The sequence below is a fragment of the Pezoporus wallicus genome, unplaced genomic scaffold (assembly GCF_028554395.1).
Source record: "Pezoporus wallicus isolate ANWC-B61680 ecotype Strahan unplaced genomic scaffold, APGP_CSIRO_Pwel_v1 contig_11829, whole genome shotgun sequence".
NCBI lineage: Eukaryota > Metazoa > Chordata > Aves > Psittaciformes > Psittacidae > Pezoporus > Pezoporus wallicus.
Genome location: NW_026635494.1, coordinates 1,698,741 through 1,720,527, shown reverse-complemented (window position 1 = coordinate 1,720,527; position 21,787 = coordinate 1,698,741). Strand labels below are relative to the sequence as shown.

Genomic DNA, 21,787 nt, shown 5'->3' with positions numbered 1-21,787 from the left:
CAGCAACAGCCTCCAGCTCCAGGTTTTTATTCTATTCTGACTCCTATAAAACATCACTATGTTTCAATAAGAAAACTCCCTATGAAAGACTTCAAGTAACTTCTCATTTAAAAGCAGGCTGTAATTGAGATAAATATCCATACAAATTGGCTTCCAGAAGATGTGCAGGCAGTGGCAGGAGTAAGGAGCATGGGAGGAAAAGAGCTTCTAACACTGTTTTTTCCTTAACTGGACCTGCTGTGTAGCCCTGGTTTCTTGGGCACTGACGAATGGTGAGCCCTTCAGAGTGATGTTTATAGGCACTGAAACCTGGTTGACTCTTTTAGACCCTGTTAAAAGAAATGTCCTGACCTGCTGGATTTTCCAAACCGTGGCATAGTTAATGATGCTCACATTTCCATAAATCATTAATTCATCCTTTCTGAATTAGTTACATGCTTATGCCCATATTTCAAGTGGCTTCTAATAATACAACAATCTGTTTCTCTAGCAATGCTTTTCATTTCAGGCAAGCATTAGCGCTGTGGTATACTCTGAACTGGAGATTGGATGGTTTACACTGGTGAAAACATTCCTAGTTGTCATACACCACAGGTAAAGAGAAATAGGTGAGCATATTTTGAAATGAGTACAGAAGTATGTGATATAATTGCAATGATTCAAGTAACAGTATAATGCTAAAGGGTTCTATTGTGCTGAAATGTGTGCACAGCAGCTCAATTGTATTATGCAGGCCAGGTCACCGCACGGGAACAAAACGAGTGTGAAGAGCTCCTTCATCTCTAATCATCTGCACACAAAAAGTGCACCTTTTATTCCTCCCCTCAAGTTGATATAAAGGTTAGATGGACTCTGTACTCATGAACAAAAGTGTTGTATGTAGACAACAGATGCAGCGGTTCCTCTTCAAATTCCGAGGTTAGTAATGGATGTAGAGAGGGGGTTTCATATGTATATGCTGTGATATTTGCTCCAGTTAATGGACTGTATTTGAGTACTTACTAGGCTAAGTTCAAACAAAATAAAATCAAATTTCCATTTAATGAAGAGCCTCACATTCAGCATAGTATTCAGTCAAAAAAATTACTAAAAATTAGAGCATCTTTCTAGCACAATTAACATCATTTGCACTCACAATAAAATATTCAATAACTGGCCATTTTGCCTGTTGAGGAGGTGAATAAAAGCATGCTATTAATCATTTAGCCTTCATTTGTTTGCCATTTTATTTTAAGTAGACAATTAAATTGAAACTGCGCATCATTATTACTTCGGGTTTAATTTAACCCCTTTAAACTTGAGAATTATTCCCAATTTATTCAGTGTTAAACATTTTATGCATAGGACTGCAAATTGCATTTTATTTGATGTACCGAGTGAGCGTTTTCTAAACAATGTTTAAAGGTGACAGTAGCCCTGGAAATGTTCATTTTAGATTTACACAGCTATAAGGACAAAATGCACTTGTGCAACCCACCAATTTTTGCCTAAGAGGAAGTGGCTCAGTTTGCTCAGCACGGGTCTTTCTATATGGAAAGAAAAGAGGATGTGTTGGTGCTGGTTCTTGATTTCTTTATTGGCAAAGTCTGACAAAGCCTGCTGGGTGCTCTGGAAGGCAGAAAGGAGACTCTCATTTGTTGCTCTAAGTTAATAACAAGGACCCTATACAGCAAATGCATCACCTCTTGCTATAAAATCTGCCTTAAACTATTAGTGGTAACAAAGCTAATTGAGTATAAATAGCTTATGAAAAAAGAAAGCAAAACAACACAATTTTAGTTGAAAAATAGAGGCAAAAGGCATTTTACATGTTCTTATTCGACTTTACACCATCTCTGACATGAAAGCTATCAGCAAGGAAGTGTGTGACAGCAAAACCGCATTTTCTTCTTAAATTAGGAAGATGGCTTCTTTTCATTTGGTTGCATTTAGATGTTCCCAAGTTGTCTGCCCCTCCTGACACTTAGAAGACACCGAGTGGGAACGCGTGTGTGACACTGCCCCAGTGAGTGGCAGTGATTTGAGAGGAAATATACACTAGTTGGTTTCAGTGCATACAGTGGGATGTACACGGATGGGACCCATCCCTTCAAAGCTACAGGGTGAGCTTTGCTTTAGTACGTGGGCAACTGTTAAGATATGGAAATGCAGAATATGATTTCTAACTTTTCAGGGTGTTTATCACACCAGTTTACCCTCCGGAGGCCTTTTACATCTGGGTGGACACCCTGTACCCACTGCTCCCATCATGGATCACAGATGGGAGGTGGCACACACTCTGCAGCCCGAAGAGGAAAGCCCAGCACCAGCAAAGAACCTTCTGTTTGAACCACCTTTCAGCGAGCAGCATCCACAGCCTGTCCTGAGCCCTCCCCCTGGTGCTCTCTCCAGCCTGAAGGCAGGCCTGCAGCACCACCCCCCCCCCCCCCCCCCCCGAGGCCTTGTTCCCCCAAGTTCCCTCACCCTAATACCCATCTCCCCAGTCCCATTACCCTTATAGGGCTCAGCTCTGCCCGAGGGCGCTGTCCCTAAGCGCGGCCCGTTGCCGACCGCCCCGTCGCGTCTCGCCGTTGCCATGGCCACGCCGGAGGACGCGCAGCATCCACCAATAGCGAGGGCGGAGGAGGGGGGAGCTGCAGGACAAAGCCGCTTTAAAGTGATATGAGGTTTATTATATCAGATATAATAGCAGCCGCTTCAAGGGCATGTATTTAATTCGGTGTTCAGCTTCTTGCTTACAGTGAGGAACAATCATCTCTAGCGGGAAAAATAAACACAGCTGCCTGCTGTAATGTAAATTCTCTTTATTTTAGGAGTTCAGTTTTATCTTCCCCACATGGAAAAGGCTCCCGGTGATGGCATAGCGGGGCTGTGCGGATGTAAAGGCTCATTGATTCTCCTAGGTTGCCTGCTGGCAAGCGACTTTGTCCCTGGATCTAGGGAGTCCCATGTGTAATATCATCTCCACATTTGAAAGCCCACGTTTGAAAGCTTCCATAGTCTCAGTGACACCCCTGGAAGTTTAGGTGATGTGGAGTACAAGTGTAGTACCCAGATGTTCTGGTTTCAGAGCCCCTTCCTTGCAGACTAGTGCTGATGCAGTCTGGCATGGCACAGAATGATGCTATCGTTGCACAAGTGAGAAACCAAAGCAGGAGTTCTGGCACAGGGGAACAATCTTGGTGTTTTTAACTCTTTGGACATCAGGATGCTTTCCTCCTTGGTTAAGTACAGGTTTGGGGTGAGAATAAGATAATACAAGTCCCAGTGGGTCTGCAGCTCCCAGGGTTTCCTGCTCAGTCCCATGCTTGCAGAATTACATGAATGTCTTCATACCCTACAGTCCTTGGAATACCTGCATGTTCCTTTGCCAAGACCCTCACTGCTGGTAGGATCTGAGAAAGGACTGAGGAGCTTCATTTCTGGCAGTGGTTATTTAAATCCTTTGAGGACTACAGATAAATCACTGTCTTCATTGCTAATAGGTTTCTAGGACCACCAGTCCTATCTACCTGCCCCACTGTTTAAAGGAAACCAATCCCAGGTAGCTTTTGGGTTGAGGGTAACTGTTTGTAGTTCTGCTCCTTGAAGTCATATTGGTACTTGAATGCTGTAATATGAAGATCAGGAAACACTGGTGTTTCTGCACATCGTACAGATTTACTATTGCTATACATTTGTTTCCTTTCCACATCCAAACAGTTTCTCACTTATTGCATTGGTTCTGTCTCTGGGATTCCTCTGCATTGTTTCCACATATCCTGCTGTTACATATTGCATGTTGGACTTCTGATTGACAGCTGAAAGATAAACACACATTTATTATTGATTTTGTAAAGAGGGGATGGTGTACCTGCTGGAAATACATATGACTTAGTGTTACAGAGCAATAAAAGATGACATGCATCTCTAGACATTGTTAGGGCATCCATCACAGTGAAGACTGGGAAGCATGAGGTGGTCTCCTGCAGGTTACACAATACTCAAGGCACTACTTTGTACTAGAAGTGGTTTAAATGTCTTGCATGTGTATTCTTATATATGCTCAGTAGCAATGCTCTAACAGGAATTAGTTTACATTGGTTAAAGCTCTTTACCATGTCCGTTCTTCTCATGGCCTGGACTGTCTTCATTAGATTTGGATTTATAACTCTCCAGAGTCTGGTCTGAAACATCATTTTCTGCACAGAAAACAGATGTAATTAAGATGGTGAGATTTTCCCATGACCATCGCTCGCTGTCTGCATTGAGCATAGAGAACCTGAGAGACTGGTTATAAAAATAGGGATTTTATCATGTTGACCACCTAAGAAACATACTGAAGGCAACAATTTCATATGGTTTTTTGTGACACCTTACGTCAGTGGCCTGAGACCACCAGTTACAGGGACTCTTCAACAGTTGTTTGCAGTAAGTCATGGTCACTGTCTAATTTATGGCCACTGTCTATGGGAGAAGGACATCTAAGCAGCGGTTGGAGGAGCTGTGACAGTCTCCTCAGCTCTCCAGCCCTGCTGAATTAAGCAGCGTCAGCAGTTGCTTGAACAGGGCCGTCACCCACCTCTCTTCCACACTCCATGAGCTTTCTTCAGCTTCCTTGCAAAAAGCAGGACAATGATGAGAAGCACAAAAATCAGAGCAGCCACCAAGATGGGCAGCAAGAGATTTTTCTCTTTCTTTTCCATGCCTTCAGATTTCACGTCTTTGTCTGTAGGAGAGGAAGGTATTTGTGTTGTTAAATAGCTTCCTGTGAGTCTCTGGTAATTAAGATAAGTTATATCCTGGACCAGGCCAGATGAACATGGTGCGAGAGCAGAAGTCACCTTATTGGATTTAAGTTTTAGGATGTGAGACGAATTATTTCTTCTTGTATGAATAAGAAAACTTGATTGAAATAAGTGGGTTCACGCTTTTTCTAGCTGATAAAAATAGTTATGTTTCTGGGGTCTCTCCCCAGGATTGCAAGCCAGCATTACCCTAGTGTATTGACAAAAGGTTTGGTGGTACATAGTCAGAGAGAACCAGGTTGGTGTAAGACAGCTCATTGCATGTTTGGGAGCTATCATTAAGAGTTCATACCAGAGGGGATTGTGGAAATCACAGTTACATTTCCACTTGGTAGTGGGGTTTCTGTCCTGGAAACTTCCTCTTCTGTGACATTGCCACTGACTGCTGTTTCAGTGCCTGGGGGAATAGAAAGGAGAACAGTATTTCTCTGAAAGGCAAAGGGATGCTTAAGAAATACATATTTTCCTAAGAGCTTTGAAGCCCAGGGCATCTGGTACTGCGACAGAAAGGGACTTCTAGAGTCTCTGTCTCAAAGCTCTGTGCTCACTTCCTTACTACTGTGTTTTGTTTTCATCTGAAGACCACCTAAGCTTTATGAACAGAAAATCCTCAGTGTCTCACACATTGCTGAACTCAATGGTTTCCATTTACAGCCAAAGTAAAACAAAGCTGAGCTCTGACTGTGGTCATTTGTGGGGGTTTCCCTGCCCATCAGTTTGTTCTCTTGCTTGCAAAACCAGGAATGAGCTTGTATCCTTTGCCTTAAAGTAGATTTAAATTGGTTTTTGGTATTCATATCCCTGACTACTCTTTTACTGACTTCATAGCTCCCAGTGGTGCAGTCACCCCATCCTTTGCCACCACCACCCATGCCTGATGATGTGAAGTCATACCTCTGGGGACATGAAAACTCGATGAACCAGCCAATTCTTCCTTTCCTGCTGCAGATGGTGTAATCTCAGACCCTGCACAAACACAGAGGTGAGCTCTGCCTTCCTTACACACACGATGACAACACATCCTTGGGTAATCGAACTTGATTTGTAAACCTAAAGTGATAACGTGGGCTGTGTCTACCAAAACTTTACAATCATAAGAGATTTTCTTCCTTCTCAAGACCTGTTGAAGCATTCAACCTCCCTTTCTAAGCATGTTTATCAATAAGTATATGATCTGTTTATCAGATTGTAGCCATTCTCTAGTGCTTGTAATCACAGATGTAGCACTTTTAAACAGCTATGAGCAATTCTAACGCAACCAATTGATTTTCTCTGCAGGGCCTGTCACACAAGGTGCCCACCTTGGTGGGTTTTGGACAAGTTATTTGAGCAGTGGAGCTCTTAATTCTTCTGCTGGCAACAACTCAACAGTTCACTGACTGCAACCCGAACCGTTGCTGCACAGTGCCATCTAGTGCAGCCGTCCAGAGAAAGAGAAATCCCAGCCTGGCCTCACACCATGCTGCAAGAGTGGCCCATTTGGCTCCTGCCGCTGCTCTGCATCTAGCAGCAGAGATTTTGCTTTCATAAACCTCAGTTCTCCTCGCACAAGCAAGAAATGCTGCGGTTGATGTTATGTGCTTGCTTGTAATGATGACTGTAACGCTGTTCTTGGTAGCATTTCTGTCCTGCTTTGGTAACTTGACGTAACTAAGAGCAAACTTACAAGTAGATGTGATGTCTGGTTGGAGGGCTTGCTGGGTTGGTGTTGCTGCTGAGCTGGGAACTAGTGGATCCTCTGGTTCTGCAGAAGAGATGGTTGGTTGTTCGGCTCCTAAAGGAACTTACCCAAACACAAGACAAATCTCAGAAGACACACTTTGCCACTGAATGATGCTTGAAACCACGACAAATTGATGCTTAAACCGTGACAAAAATGAAACCTGCTCTGTATGCTCTGTGCTCTGGGCTGTTTGGGTTCTCCATTGGTTAGACTCCCAGTCCTACCCTTCCACCTTCAGCTTCCCTGTCCTCTGACTGTATTTAACACTATGAAATGATGGAAGACCTGGGCATGAATTAAGAAGAGGCCAGGCAGCCAAAGCCCACCTGTAGTTTGCTCATTCTCAGAGACACGTGTATCCACCTCTGGGTTAGATGGTGCAGGATTTGTTTTTGCCACTGAAAAAAACCAACAAAAGCACAATTTTCAGAGCACTTTATAAGTACTTGTGGAATGAAGCAATCTAAGGAAGAAGGGAGTAAGAATAATAAGATCCATCCTAAAGATGAGTAAACAGGCAGAAAGTAAACTCTAGTCTGAGAATTATTAGACAAGCAGCTTCAGTTACTGTTAATTTACATCATTTACCCTCTGTGGTAGTTAAAGCCCCCAAGTGTTAGTTTGGAATTCTTTTGCTTCAATGTAAAAATAGATTCCACACATGGGCAGTAGACTATGGGCTTCAGCTTTGCATGTGAATCTGCATAACTTTCACCACCTCAGAGTGGGAAAATGGGATAAGGACTCCTGAAGGAGCCTGCAGTACCTGTCCTAGCAAGGTCCTCAAACTGGAAAGATGCCATCATCTTCTCTTCTCTGAGTGCTTGGTGGTGAATGATGCAGCTGGCTGTTGAATTGGGCACATAGGCAAGGACTGTCAGTGTGCTGGTTGTGGTCCATTTCTTCCCATCAGCTTCTAACTTGTGCTTAGTGTCACCTATATACCCATTGGAAGAAAACATTTAAGTGCTTTCTAGTCAAGAGTAATTGAAAGAAAAACCTTCCAGGCACAATCTGCATTACTTTGCTGTGCTAAAGCAGCACCTGATTACTGGGCACAAGTGGTTCACCGTGTAAATGGATTACATGGGAGCCCAAAGGCAGCAAGGTCACGGTTTTTGCCTCATCACTGTTTAAGTGCAGACCTCACTGCCTCTGCTGGGTTTCATAACTAATGTGGGGAAATTCACCTGCACTGCAATGTCCAGACACCAAACACCAACTTCTGGCCCTTCTTGGATGGGATGAATGGCTCTGCTGTGTGCCACAGCCATGGATGGCCTGTGAGGAGCCTCAGAGCAAGGACCTGTTGTTTTCCAGCATGACTCAGATCTAGCAAAGTTCTGGCTCTGCTACGGGGTATCCAAAAGCATTAAATATGTGTCTTAAGAGCTGTGCATTTGTCACCCCAAACATAAAAAGCAGTTGGGCAATATTTGTGCATATTGACCAACGCAAAGATAAATTGCCTGGGAGTTTTTATGTACATAACACAGAGGATCTCTGGAAACAAACTGATGATTTCTCCTCATCTATTACCCTTGGTAATAGATAACTTTATTGGTAACCCTAACTTTATAAATGGAAGAAATTCCTTGTTTCCAACTTAGCCTTGACAGGTCATTTGCTGTATCACATAACCTGGTACTTCCCAACTCTTTTCCCCATCCCCAGCAGGGTCATGTAAGAGCTCAAAAGGATTCCAAAGTGGTTTTGTTAGGAAGGAAAGAATCTTTGAGAGCAACTGCTCAGTAATTACAGCTGGGTTGCCCCTGCTGTGCCCTGGTGGAACAGAGAAGCTGCCAGTAATTAAGGTGTATTAGCTATTTAGTGACTAATATAAATATTTGCAGTAAGTGATTAAAGCTGTGAAAGGGAAGGAAGGGGTGGTACTCAGTCATCCTCAAAAAGGAAAGGTACCCACAGAAAGTCTGAGAAGCAGTGATTTAGGATGGGTAGTTCCCACTGGTATGGTTTGCTGCAACAGTTGACTGGCTTAGTGTTACAAGGCAAGGCGAAGATAAAGGTAAGTGTAGGTTTTTGTTAATAGAAGTGGAGAAAAGCATGGTTGGCTTTATGTGTTCTGGGAGGTGTCTTGTGTCTGAGTTGTGATCTTACAAATAACACACTTTGCCAGGCCAGAACTGAGGGGCTTTCAAGTCTAAGGAAACCTCCTGTTTTTAGAAGAACTCTGGCAAAAATGCATGTAAAAACCTTAGAGGTGACATATTGCTTCCCTGGGCTCTTCATAACTTCATAGCTGGTGTTCCCCCAAGACCTTAGTATCATGCAGCCCAGCTCTTCCCAAACACATGCAGGATTTTAGAACTTGCTTTTTCAAGCCCCATATACTGCTCCAGAGCATCTTTTACCTGCCACCACAGATAGCTTTCTGCCCTGGCTTTTGTGTGGTTCACTTACCAGCTGCACTGCTTCCCCTTAATACAGTTTCTTTAAGCATAGGGCTGCATGTGGTTGCATTAATGCCTGTGCATCTGGAATTATTCCTTAGTCTTGATTTCTAGCTATATTGAAGCCAACACACTTCTCTGCTGTTTTCTAGAGTTCTTAGTTAAAACAAGCTGTCTGGGGGTGTGGGAGAATATAGGTTAAGCTTTGAATATGTTGCTTGATGATGCAAAATACCATTAAGAGCTGGTTACTATGTGAAAGAAAAGAGTTTGCATTTATGGGTATTTTCCTCGTGCTTTGATACAGATGTGCATTTCCTCTCTGCTCTGCTACAGGTAGCTAATAAGGTAGCTATTACTAGAACATGGCCTTTGGAGCAGCTATTTATATGGCACATGAGTTAATTTGAGCTACGTGGTGGCTTTGTACTTCCTCGCATGTGTCCACCCAGATGCGTGCAGACCTCTCACTGGGGCAGTGTTGCAGGGTGGTGTGGGCTCTTGTTTCCTGAGCTCTCTTCCTGTGTCTGCTAGTGGCTTGGAGCAGGTTAATGTGAGAGAGGCTGATGGGGTGTGTGTGTGAGCTGCTCAATGAAGTAGCTTACAACATGGAAAGCATGCTTACAGCGCGGAAACAGTTAAAATGGGTTTGTTAACTGACTTTATATCCGGGCTTTGGAAATTGTGCCTCCAGAGTTTGGGTTTCACTTTATTCCACTGGAATATGACTCCTGACCGTCAAGGGGTTTTGGTGCCAAGTGTTACTGCTCTGCACCGAGTGTGAGCAAAGCAGATGAGCACTCTCCCTTGCACAGACTCTAGAATCCAGTGCTGGGTTTTCTCCCAGCCTGCATCGTGGGGCCAGGTTATACTCAGTTAGTGAGTGATGGTCCCAGAAGGTGTTCTACCCTCAAGCCCAAGACTGATAAGAAGGAGTTGTTAGTAATAAGCCCCTTGTCCTTTAATGCTTACCAGGGAGTTCTATCCCATTGTCCAACAGCCAGGTAATCTGGGCCTGTGGTTTACATCCTTGGGTATAGCAAGACAGTATAACGCTTCTTTCTGTGCCTCTGGATACTTCCAGTACTGGGTTAGAAGGAGCAGCTGCAACAATAAGATTTTGAGTCGGTTATAGAGCATCTTTCTACTGGGTTTTATGACTGGCTGCACATAGCATTGTTGGGGGGGGACGGGACGGCATGGGACTGAGTTAAGACCAGGATTATGCTGTGTAAAGCACCATGCAATTGCATGCAAAAAAGCAGGTCTGGAGTTGAGAAGCTGGGACAAAGTGGGTGAAAGAACTTACCTAATACCTTAACAGTCTTGTTCTTGCTTTTGAAGGGGATGCCATAGTAGAAGCATTTATATACACCTTCATCATGCACTGTTACGTTAGACAGTTGGATGGATAATTCATCTTTTGAATAATGGATAAGTTTGTGTCTCTGATCTCTTAAAGCTGTAAAGAAAATAAAAGCCAGAATGCTATGTGTGTATGAACAGAAGAGGAAGACAGATAATCAAAACATTAATGAAGGGGGACCATTTTCTGTTTGGCATTTTTTTAACCCATCGGCATTTGACATAGAGGAGCAGTTCCAGCATGGAGCATTCCTTGCTGGTGCTGCACTAGCACATAGGCAGCAGGAAACCGAAGAAAGGAGGGGGTGTGATGCCAGACAGGAATATGCCATCCTCTTTCTTGCTTTTATTTTCAGGGCGATCTTAATCCAAAGCAATTTGGGTAAATATAAGCAACCATTGTGGGGTGAGGACATGATGTGTGATCAGAAAACTAGTATGACCTTTGAATATAGAGCATAGATACATGAACTGAGGAGCTTTCCCTTCCTCATTCTCCAAGCCTTTATTTGGCCTTGAAAAAAATCACTTCCCTCTTTGGGTGCATTTTGCGATGTATAAGTGAACACTGTGGTCAGCACACACCTCTTTATTAACTGCTTAATAATTGGCTGGTTTGCTTCCTTTATATTTGTCTGATTACCTTGATTTTAATAAGGGTGTTTGTACTCTGCTGTACAACCCCCTTTCTCTCTCTCAACTTCTAGTTTTGCTTCATGGATGTCCCATGGGAGTCCTCGGGCATGAAGTCACATGGACTTTTCCCACAATCACAGCACAGAAAGTGTAACTTTCTGCCCTTAAATTGAACTGAAACTGGGGTTGTGCACCAACCCTTGGGGAGAAAAAGACCTCAAAAGCTCTCTTTTTACTCTAAAGCTGGGGTCTTGTAAAAATGTGGAGTCGGGAGAAAATCCCAACAGTGTTGTAATTTATGGAAGTGATTAAATATGAAAGGATTTTGATATCACCCTAAGGCTTGTAGGTAGCTGGTAATATTTTAGCTACAATAAGACTGAAGGGAACTGATTTGTGAAGTGGTTTATTGGAGAAGCAATGTGACCAGCATCCACGGTGGTAATTCAGAACAAAAACATCCATGCACAGTGTAAAGTCTGGCCACTCTCTAAATGAAGACTGTTTTCTTTTGTATTGCAAAAAGAATATATTCAAGTGTGTCTGACTTGGATCCATATGCTTTGCAAACTCTAGTCCTTGTGGATGTTATGTCATGTGTCTAATTGTGGACCATCAGGAGGAGAGATACAGACGGAGACATAAGGTGTAGGGAGTGGAAGGGAACACAGTAATTGTAACTGGCTTTATCTCAGAGAATTTTAGAAATCACTGCTTGTTTCCTAAACATTTCCTCTCGATGCACTACATCAAATTCCCTGATGAGCAGGAGAGTACCCAGGGCTTTCAGGCATGTCCATTCCGGTCTCTCTTCTAAGGTAAAAGTGTGTTTTTGTGCTAATGCCTTGGTGCTGGTGGTAACTACAGTTCATTACTAAAAGCTCTAGTGCCAGAGCACTCTTGTGAGGGTTTCCATTTCATCAGCTTCCTGCCAGAAAGGGGCTGAATGTAAAACCATCTCGAGTGTCGGGTAGGAGGTGAGTCAGACCGGCCATGGGTAGGAGCTGGAAAGCCCTATGAGTGACCCTCCAGCCCCATGTGGAAAGAGTTGCACTTGGTTTTCACACTTACCCTGCTGGGTGTTGAGAAAAATGGCAAACCCATGAGGGTTTAACCACTGCCGGGCAGACCCATCGTCACTGCTGAGGGTGCAGCGGAGGTTCAGGTCCTCTCCTTCCTTTAGGGTTATGGTTTCACCTCCAGCTTCTGGAAAATCCCCTGCCGGCAATGAGGCGGGGTGGGGGGGGAACAAGTATTGAAATGTGATGTGAAGTAAAGCAGCAGTTTCACACACAGTATTGCATCAACTTGCCTTCTTTCAAGGGTGTAAAGGCTCTTCTTGCTGATACAATTGTATTGATATAAATATATCACAGTCATTAGGCAGGTCATCCCAGCCACTGGGTAAGACTTGTACCAAAGGTTTGTGATCTTTACCTGCTAGCACAGCCACGTTTAGTTATTAGATGTTATTCCATGAGCCAAGGAAGAATTGATAGCGGACCCATTTAATGCATGTTCTGCCTGTATGTTAACACAGACATTATTACTCATTATTCCATGCTCTGTTCTGGAGCTGTTAAACCCGATTTACGAGCATGTGCGACTGAGCAGTGCGAGGCATCCCTGCCCATGGTAGGGACTTGGGAACTAGGTGATCTTAAGGTCCTTTCCAACCCAAGCCATTCTATGATTCGATGGTCAGCACCTCTGAAAAACGAGGCTTTCATTGTGATGTTGCAACTGCTTTCAGCTGGTTTTGAAACTTCCTGAAGGCGGAATCCACAAACCTGGCCTGGCATAGCTTACTAAACCAAAATGCCCTTCTCTCTCCCAGTTCATTTTACAGATGGGCAGTAAAGTGGGTTTTTCCCTGTCAGCAGTCCAAGCCATATAATACACTTGGTGAAAATATTTGATGACCTGGAATAAATCACCTTCTCCAGGAAAAAAAAAGCCTGCCCTGGAGAAATGACCAAGAGCAATGCCTGGGTCAGGGATAAGTAAGTAGGCAGGAAGAGGGTTATATTTTTCATTCCTGTTTTGTGTGCTTTGGTTTTCTCTCCCAGGTAGGTGTTTGCCACAAGTGCTTACTGTGTCCATGAGCATTGCAGTTTGGGGAAATGAGCATTTCTGCTCTTCAGGGAAGCTTTTAATGTTCTTGAACCATTTAAAAATCAAACTATCGTAGGGTATTCTTGCTGGACCGAATTCTTTATCACTAAAATCAGAGGGAGGACTTGTCTCCCTGTAAGACAGTATTTCCCCATGAGGATCTGTTGCCATGCCTCAGCCGTTAGTTGTGCAAGCATGACAGGAACTGAAGAGTGGCTGTAACTGATTTACCATCACATATGGCTCATCAGTGCCTTTGCCTTCTATTTGTTCTTGTTTCCGCCTCCATTTCCTAGGGTTAGGGTCTCAGCTTGTTTCTCTGGGCTTGTCCTGTGTGGGGCTCATTTGCAGAGGAGCAGTAGAAAAGGCAAAGCTCCTTGCATGGGTTCTATTTGTGAAGACCTGTGCCAGGAGGTGCATGTTGGTAAGGCAGCAGAGGGCCTTGTCTGTGGTTTTCCATGGGGCCCTTCTATAGCGATGATTTCCTGTCACTAACAGCAGTGTGGGGTCTTTCAAGTCTCACCTTCTGAGGTGAGAGCAGCACGACTGAACAAGAAAAAGAGGGGGTGTTTCTTGCCTTTCTAAAACGGAGAAAAGCAGCCCCCAGAACCAGCATATATGTAGTTTCCATGGGAGACCATGGCTTCATTCAGACAGTGACTCACAGGTCAAATCCCCTTTTGTAGAGGACAGTTTGATGTGCCTTCAAGCCACTGTAACCCACTACAGTACAGTCACCGGGGTATGGGTGATGCTCCCGTGCCAGCTACAAATGTTCTTGTGCTGTGTGGATCCCTGGAAAAATTAGTCTGGCATCGAGTCCTGTGCTGTACATCGAGTCCTGTGCTGTACATCGAGTCCTGTGCTGTACATCGAGTCCTGTGCTGTACATCGAGTCCTGTGCTGTACATCGAGTCCTGTGCTGTACATCGAGTCCTGTGCTGTACATCGAGTCCTGTGCTGTACATCGAGTCCTGTGCTGTACATCGAGTACTATGCTATATCCACCTTCTTGGCAAGAAGGGGCAGCAATTTCTTGCAAGGAATTGCAGGATGCAGCTGAGCAGAACGGTTCATGCCTCTGGTTGCTATTTTAGTCATCAGAAAGAGCATGGTGAACTTGGTGCAACTTACACCTCTAAGACCTGACTGCTGCTAAACACGTTCAATGGTGATAAAATATTCAAAGCATGTGGTATTACAGAATGCTTTCATAGAATCATAGAACAGTTTGGGCTGGAAGGGACCTTAAAGGTCCAGTTCCATTGCTGTTTAGACGCTGAAATTTGATGTGGCAAAACGTCAGGAGCGAAATCCTCAAGGATCCTGAGCTGTAGATACCCATCTTGCTGCTTTCCTTACTTAAATCTTTCCCTAGTTGACATGGTCAAATATTATCCTCTCACTCTCCTGTGTATGAAGGACAGGAGATTAGCAAAGGAGGTATAAGCTACCTCCTCTAGTAGGAGTAAGGAGTATTTAAAGGGCTTTCAGTTTTCCAAGTACTTTGCAAGTGCATTCTAAATTGCTCTAACGTCTTGTAGTAGCCTCTTTTTACACAGTACATGAGCAAAGGCAGACACAGATACCCACGCCACGGAAAGCAAGCAGTGCTCCACTGTCCAAACTTAAGGTCCTTGCCACATCAAGTATGCAGTAAGCTGCTAGGAGGCCAATCACTCTCATTGATACTGGGTTTAGGAGTCAGCTGGGATTCAGCACCAGTGTGCTTTGGAAATAAGGTGACAATCTGGCATTGTCAGCGAGAACACAGCAGCAGCAAAGCTGCCTTGCACACGATGTGCTGGAACCCTGGAAATGGAGTTCTCCCAGCTGGACTGCTTGCAAAGGGGAGATGGGCTAAGACGATGCATATCGCTTACCTCGCATCAGGAACAGAGCTATGATGTGCAGCACGCTGGTGAAAGTCATGCTGTGGTGTGGGCTGACTTCCTCTCTCTGCCGGGGCTGCAGTGTGCAGCAGGTCCCTTTTCAGCATGGGGGGAGCAGATTTACCATGACTTCATCGCTGCTGGGGTCTCTGCCTCCTGTCCTTCTCTCTGCTGTTCCACTCTCCTCTCCCCCATCCCACGTTTCCTATGTGTTGGTGACTGCTGAGAACTTGGTGAGCTCACAGATCACTAAAATGAAACGGGTGGGTGACAGCACCGGGGGCACTTCACACTGCACCCCCTCCAGCTCTCCCTTGCTTAACACCCATACAGTGAACAGGGAGAGAGATGTACATGTAGGGGAAGCAGATAAAGGTTAAGAGAAACATGGGCCTATAGGTGCACTGTGTGCAGGGTTTAATTCTGAGGATGGCAGAGATTAATTGAAGGACACTGCTGTTGTGCAGTGATTGCTTGAAGACCTGCCTGTGCAGTTTAAATCCCTTGGAAAAGACTTGTGTGCTGCTCTGCACCTTGTACTGCCACATACAGGGGAGGTTTGCTTTGCTCTGATTGCAGGGACCCTGGCAAAACAGATAAGGAAGGGCAGATAATCATCTGTGTGTGGTTTGTGGCTCTCCATGGAATGAAGGGAAGAGGGATGACTGCATCAGGGAGGTCCCAGAGGACCTGGGCCAGAACCTGGTTTCCCGTGTCCCCTTGCAGGCCTGACTATAGGGACATAGCAAAGCTTTTTGTGTCTTTTGGTGTTTAATGTCCAGTAACATCACAGGGTTTATCCGAGTGTGCTGTAGGCAGAGCCTTGTTTCATGATGTAGCCATGTGTAGCTGATTTCCAAAAAGGTTTTGGCAGATCCTCTAATTCTATTAGCTATTGATAATAGCTATGGCTTTTATGTTAATGATAATATCATCAGTTTAATGGGAAAACAGAGCCGTAGGCCATAAAATTTAATGTGCACCCTTGGTTTGAAAGGGAAGTCTCCCTGGCTGATGAAACTCCTGCTGGATTTATAAAGCTCATACCGCAAAAGAAGATATGTGTTGTAAAGGTGAGCACTGCTTCGGTTTAAAAGCTGTGCTTCCAGTTCCACACATCTAAACCTGACAGCAAAGGGGAAAGCAGCCCTCAAGCAGCAGCAGCAGCGCTGAAGTCGCCCCTCCTAACCCAGAGGGAAAACCAGACTTGAGATGGTTTTGTGCCATCTGCCGACGAATAAATGAACTTCATCCTCAGGGGTGAGGAAGTGTAATCCAGCTCAAACTCCCCTTTCTCCTTGATGTTTCCGAGGCTTACACCCATGCAGGCGGGCATCCCGACGTGGCATGTGGTGAGGGCAGCATTGCAACCCAAACTGAGGAGCAGCCCTGGCTCTTGTTTTGTTGCTAAGTTCCAGTATAGCTGTTCTCTAGTTGTACACCCAGCACGGGTGTTTTTCCTACCCACGTCCTGCTGGAGCCGCTGAAAATAGGGCTCTGAGGTACCCTCCATTGAAGGAATATCCACTCTGCCAAAATCCAACAGGCTTGGGAGGCACATTCAAATAGAAGAGCAAGGTCGGCATCTTTGTTAAACCACCTATGAGACACTTGTGTCCGACTTCAGAGAAATCCATTTAATGTCATAAGCGAATCAAAATGCAGTGGTTGTTGTAACAGTTGTTAGCACTCGAAACTGAGATTTAAAAACAACCAACCCCTTCCCCCAAAATAAAAAAGTACGGATGTCACAGGTAATTCCAGCGGTTTTTGGCAATACAATTATTGTCTTTTGAAACAGCAAACATTATTTCTCAAATAAATACAATCTGCTCACACTTACAAAAACATAGGAAACAGAATGAGACATCAGGTTTAAAATGGAGGAAAAAAGAAGTATCCATTGATAACATCAAGTTTGAAGAGATGTCCACAGAGAGAAACGGCAGAAAATACGTCTGAATGGGAAGTAATTTTGTTATGAAGAATGCACGGGTCATGAATATTCCCCAGGGAACAAGTGTGTGAGGAAGTGGTGAGAAGTAAGTAGAGTAATTTAGAGTGTATGCAGCCAATTACATCAACTGCTTTGGTGTTGTTCGGTCATTCACTGTTTCAAGCACGTCTGCTGCCACTATAATTTCATGCATAGCTTTGATGTTCAAATAATTCCCTCTATGCTTAGGCCTTTTAAAAAAACAAAGGACAAAATAAACCTATTAAGGCTTCCTTTCTAAACCTTTCAGTCCATTTTAAGTTGTGAAGCAGTGCAAGCTAACTTCCAGCTCCGGGTTTAAATGGGGGTTAGTCAGCTACAGCTTAACTTGAGCATCTCTCTTTGAAATGAATATGAATATAACCAGGCACTAAATCTCACCTTGCTTATGCATGCATTTCTTAAATCAGAACTGGAAGGGCTCAACCCTGCCTATGAGCCTTCAAAGCCCTCATTCAGTCAGTGGCAGGGGAGCAGCCTTTGCACAGCTTCATCCCACGCTTGAGGGAATAGTGCGAAATCTTCCTCTTTGTTTCCCTGGGCTCTGGATCATGGATCAGGTGTCTGTAAGGACCCACGCGACCCAGAGGGAGAAGTTTACACCCCCTCGCATCCAGTGCAGTGCGCAGGAGCTAAATGACGAGGCTCTTTGTCACAGTGCTGTACCCAACCACCTCCCCATCCTCTGACTGTGTATCCAAGAGATGCACATTAATGAAGACGATGGCACCCACATCCCTGAGCTATTGCTACCTGGGGGGCTCAGGCCTGCAGACTGAATTGAATATGCTTGGAAATAGTGCTTTAGCATCCCTTCTAACCTCTGGTTTGCACAGTTACAGCTTGCTTTGCCCTAATTCCTGCAGAATTCTGGTAAACAGCCACTTTCATAGTCAGGTTGGCACTGGAAGCTAACACCAAAGGAGAGGAGGAGGCTCCTACCATCAGCTGGCTTCTGACTGAGTGGAAAAGGAGCTATGGTTTTTATGAAGTTATGGCCTGGATCCTCAGTTTGTATAAAGCAGCAAAGCTCTGTTGATTTGAGTAGGCAGTGTCAATATACCCTCACAGACAGCCTGGCTCTTGGATACTTAAATCAGAGGATTTAAGTATTTGGCTGTCACTGCCACTGCACTAAGTGTAAGGGAAATACATGAAGCTTTAGCTGTGGCATCTGCATTAAGGTATCCCAGGGCAGAGCTCAAGCCTGGTGGGATCAAACCTGAACTATTTTAAACACTGGTTTTGACCTTCTGGTGCTGCGCATCATCCTGTCGCCTGCTCCTCTGCTACAATAGGATTCTGCACTTTGGTTCTTCTGTTTTTCTAGCCCAACCCTAAAGTTGCAGTTTATGAAAATACTGGATGAGCAATTTCAAGCTTTTTATCCCTTAATTGGGAAGAGAGGGGAAAATCTGGGAACTATTTGCCTCCTGTACCCTAATTAACCTACTGGGATCTGATGAAGCTCACAGTGAAGGCAAGGGAAAGACTTGCATGTGCTTTAGATAGATCAAGGCTAATACTCTTCTGGGACAAAACACTGAAGTGACATTAAATACACATTAATGAGCAGCAATGGAGTGAAGGTGAAGCAGCAATTGTTTTGTATTCTTAAAATCTTGATTAAAAATGAGAAAGGAACATCTTTTTCTTTCCCTGCAATAAGCCGTATTGACATGAGACTACTCAACATGCTACTCCTGTGAGAAATCAAAATGCTACAAGAAAATAAGGTTTCTTCTGAGATTCTTGACACCTGAAAAATCTAATTTGAGATAAGACTACAATTGTCAAAATACTTTCTCAAACATCCAAAAAAATATATATATATATTTTAAGAGGAGAGTATTTTAACATCTACCTTCTCAAACAGAACACTCTTTCCTACGTTACTTGCTATATGCAAAGATCAGCTAGTACAATATTCAAATTGTGCATTCAGGTTATGTTCCCTCTCTGTTTCATGCTCCTGTCTAAATAAACCCCATGTAACGTTGCTTAAGTGCAGCAGGACCTGAGCAGCCTCTGCTGTTTCGTATAGGCAGTATTTGTTGCCTCAAATAACATCTTCCTGGCCCAAAGCGTGCAACAAAAAGCACTGCAGAGGATTACACATGCATCATTAGCCAAATTAGCTTTTGGTGTGATTGTCATCACTACTACTTAGTTTTACACCCTTTGCAAATTTGCAGTGAGTAAGCATGGAGGAAAGCAAGGCAGAAAAGGCTCCTCAGAACGCCTGTACACAGCCAAAAGTAGTTTAAATTACAGTTAAAAACTAAAGCGACAGCAGTGTAACTGCATGGGAGCAGTTTCTTCTGTCGTTTCCCAAGTTATCTCCCTGACTTTTCAGCATACATCCCTGGTATAATAATGCACTTACGAATGGCCTGCTGTGTGTTACATAGTCATAAATGTATAAATAATGGATTATTGTTACAGCTCATGGCAATGGACATATTGCACAGGATGAGCGCTCAGCTGACTCAATCTGGTGTCCTCTCCCTGGCAAACTCAATGAAACCAGAGACAAAGCTGAGCTAAGCCCTCTTCACCCCTGTTACATTGCAATTGCTGAGGGGTTTGCCTCACTGAAGAAGGAATTGCAGTTTATCACTTCCCATTGGTTCTGACTGCTGAAAGTGCAGCTCCGTCGTATCCTGGTGAAGCAACACAAAGCGAGCTTTCATTTTGCTATGAATAATAAGCCTTTGTCAGAGTTGACCATATAAACTTCCGTGCCACGCAAACCTTTCAAATGAGGAGCCTAATACTTTCTGCAATGGAGAAGCTGGACAGAAGAAAGGTACCTAGGATGCTGGCATTTCTTTCCTGGTACTTCTGAACTTGCCTTTGATGCTATTTATGGGAATACTCAGACTTATGGCCCAAATCAAGCAAGCAGGATGCCTAAACCTCTTTCATCCCATTTAAACACATTTCTAAGTACCTTCTGAAAGCAAATCTACACTGATAAGACCTGCAGAAAAGTCTGCAGGAACTTTTGGACCCAAAGCTGATGACTTCAGATAATATTAATCTAGAAGAAACCTGCTTTGAAGCCAGTTTACACTCATAGCTACCCATTGTGTTGGATTTTGCATTCTCCTGTGAAGCAGTTGGTATTGGCATCTTGTAGGCTGTTGTACTAAGAGGGCACCTCTTGTGATTGCAAGGATTTTAAGTACAGATGGAAACCCTTCTCTTCCCCTTCTCCCCAAATCCTACCCCTTGCTCTATGGATAAGCAGTGTCTCAATAGGCCAAAGCTCATTGCTCCTCTATTTAAGCATACTGTTTTTTCAGCTCTGCTTTGTCTTTATGACGGATGGCACTTAGGAATTAAGGAAAAGAAACCAAAGTATGCAGCAGAGGCTGAATTTCAGCATCTTTCTTATTTCATTGTTACTTCCTGAAGAAAGCTGCTTACTGCAGAACCTCACCAGCCCTGACAGAAAAGCCCACAAGGGACAGAAAGCCACTGCTGTGTAGATGACCAGCACAAAATCTCAGTATGAAAGGGAAAACCCTTTCCCAAGGTCTTCTGAAGGGAATTTAAATGACACAAACAACGAGGCTGGCTCTGTGCACAAGGGTGGATTTCAGTAACCTAAATAATAAGAGAAAAACCCCAATAGCAACTATCCAGATCCTTCAGGTTTGGTTGGAAAAGGCTTATTTCGTCTCCACTTAAATGAGACTGCTCCCAGTCTTGGTTCACAACTGTGCTGTCTTTTGATGTGCAAACTTCACCTGTAACTGATGTGGAATCCTGAATTGTCTTCTGACATGGATTCAGCATCAATCGGTCCTTGCATCCACAGTGCACCCAGCACTACACCTAACACAGTGCTCAAACAGAGGAGAGGAATAATGTGATGCTGCCTGCAGAGGCAATGCTGGACTCTCATTTCCAGCTGGTGGTGATACACTTCATGGAAGGTGCTGAGAATCTGGGGGCTAGGATTAAGGGGGGTGTCAGCACATCATCCTGAACGTGCCTGCTAATGCTCTGCAAACATAGTAGTGAAACAAACCCCCAGCATCCTGAATGCTCAACTCTTACATAGCGCTAGTTGTTTCTAACGTGGTGCAGAAGGCAGTGATAGTTACTGGTATTATTAGAGCTCCATTCAAAGTGGGAAAATCTACCTGAGCTACTGACTAAACAGACTCCCTGATGTGCAAGAGCTTCAATCTGCACTTTATTTTTTAACCTCAAATCACTCCCTTTTGTATACGCCTAGTTGTATGTGAGAATTCTTGCATGACTGTGGCTGTGTGAGATGTGTTATAACAGCTGCTTGTGTGATCCACTGAACAAATTGACTGGTTTTTCCCCACTTTGTCAATAAACACAAGAAAGAAGAGCATTCTCCAACGCTTAGAAAGGTGATGGGTTTGCCTTGCTCATGTAGCTTTGCCTATTCTTGTAGTAAGGTTTCTCTCCAGTTAAAGCCTCCAGTTGGTCCGTGTGTGAGAGGGAGGATGGGGGGGTCCGTAAGCTGCCAAACACCTGTATCTCCCAGTTCTTCACAGGAACAAAACCCCAGGTATGGAATCTGTGTAAAGAGAGATGGAAATAAAGGCATTGAGCAGGGATCAATCTGGGCAAGGAGGGAGCTCCCCTAAATACCGATGTCCTGCTGTGCTCCTGAAGCATCTCACTGCCTTCTCTGTCTTTCCCTCTCCCCAAAGCCTGTTGTAAAAGATAACTGTAGGACTCAGGGGTGACAGCTAGACTTTGTGCACCATTCTATGTGTAAAACACTAGGAAAGACAGATTGTACCTTTGTAACACAGCTTAAATATGGGCCAGCTCAAACCAAAGATGCCCTGTTGGCTGACACGGTCCTAAAC

General features: G+C 44.1%; 2 protein-coding genes across 3 annotated transcripts in view; both read right to left on the bottom strand.

Annotated features, from left to right (window-relative positions):
- Window positions 1–3,262: 3,262 nt before the first annotated feature.
- On the bottom strand, window positions 3,263–15,102 carry CRTAM (cytotoxic and regulatory T cell molecule). Its single transcript, XM_057396620.1, has 12 exons — window positions 14,921–15,102; window positions 11,994–12,140; window positions 10,231–10,383; window positions 9,894–10,025; window positions 7,277–7,447; window positions 6,837–6,908; window positions 6,244–6,570; window positions 5,682–5,753; window positions 5,080–5,184; window positions 4,562–4,708; window positions 4,098–4,181; window positions 3,263–3,800 (listed from the first exon to the last, which is right to left on the bottom strand). Exons 1-12 carry the CDS (start codon window positions 14,967–14,969, stop codon window positions 3,670–3,672), a joined length of 1,590 nt encoding a protein of 529 aa, XP_057252603.1. The 5' UTR covers window positions 14,970–15,102; the 3' UTR covers window positions 3,263–3,669.
- A 3,193-nt stretch (window positions 15,103–18,295) lies between these two features.
- UBASH3B (ubiquitin associated and SH3 domain containing B) overlaps window positions 18,296–21,787 on the bottom strand; it is a 61,213-nt gene continuing 57,721 nt past the window's right edge. For both annotated transcript variants that reach the window (XM_057396584.1, XM_057396577.1), the window contains exon 14: window positions 18,296–21,489. In XM_057396584.1, the coding sequence (XP_057252567.1) occupies window positions 21,352–21,489 (138 nt within the window). In that variant the 3' untranslated portion in view covers window positions 18,296–21,351. The remainder of the gene's footprint in view (window positions 21,490–21,787) is intronic.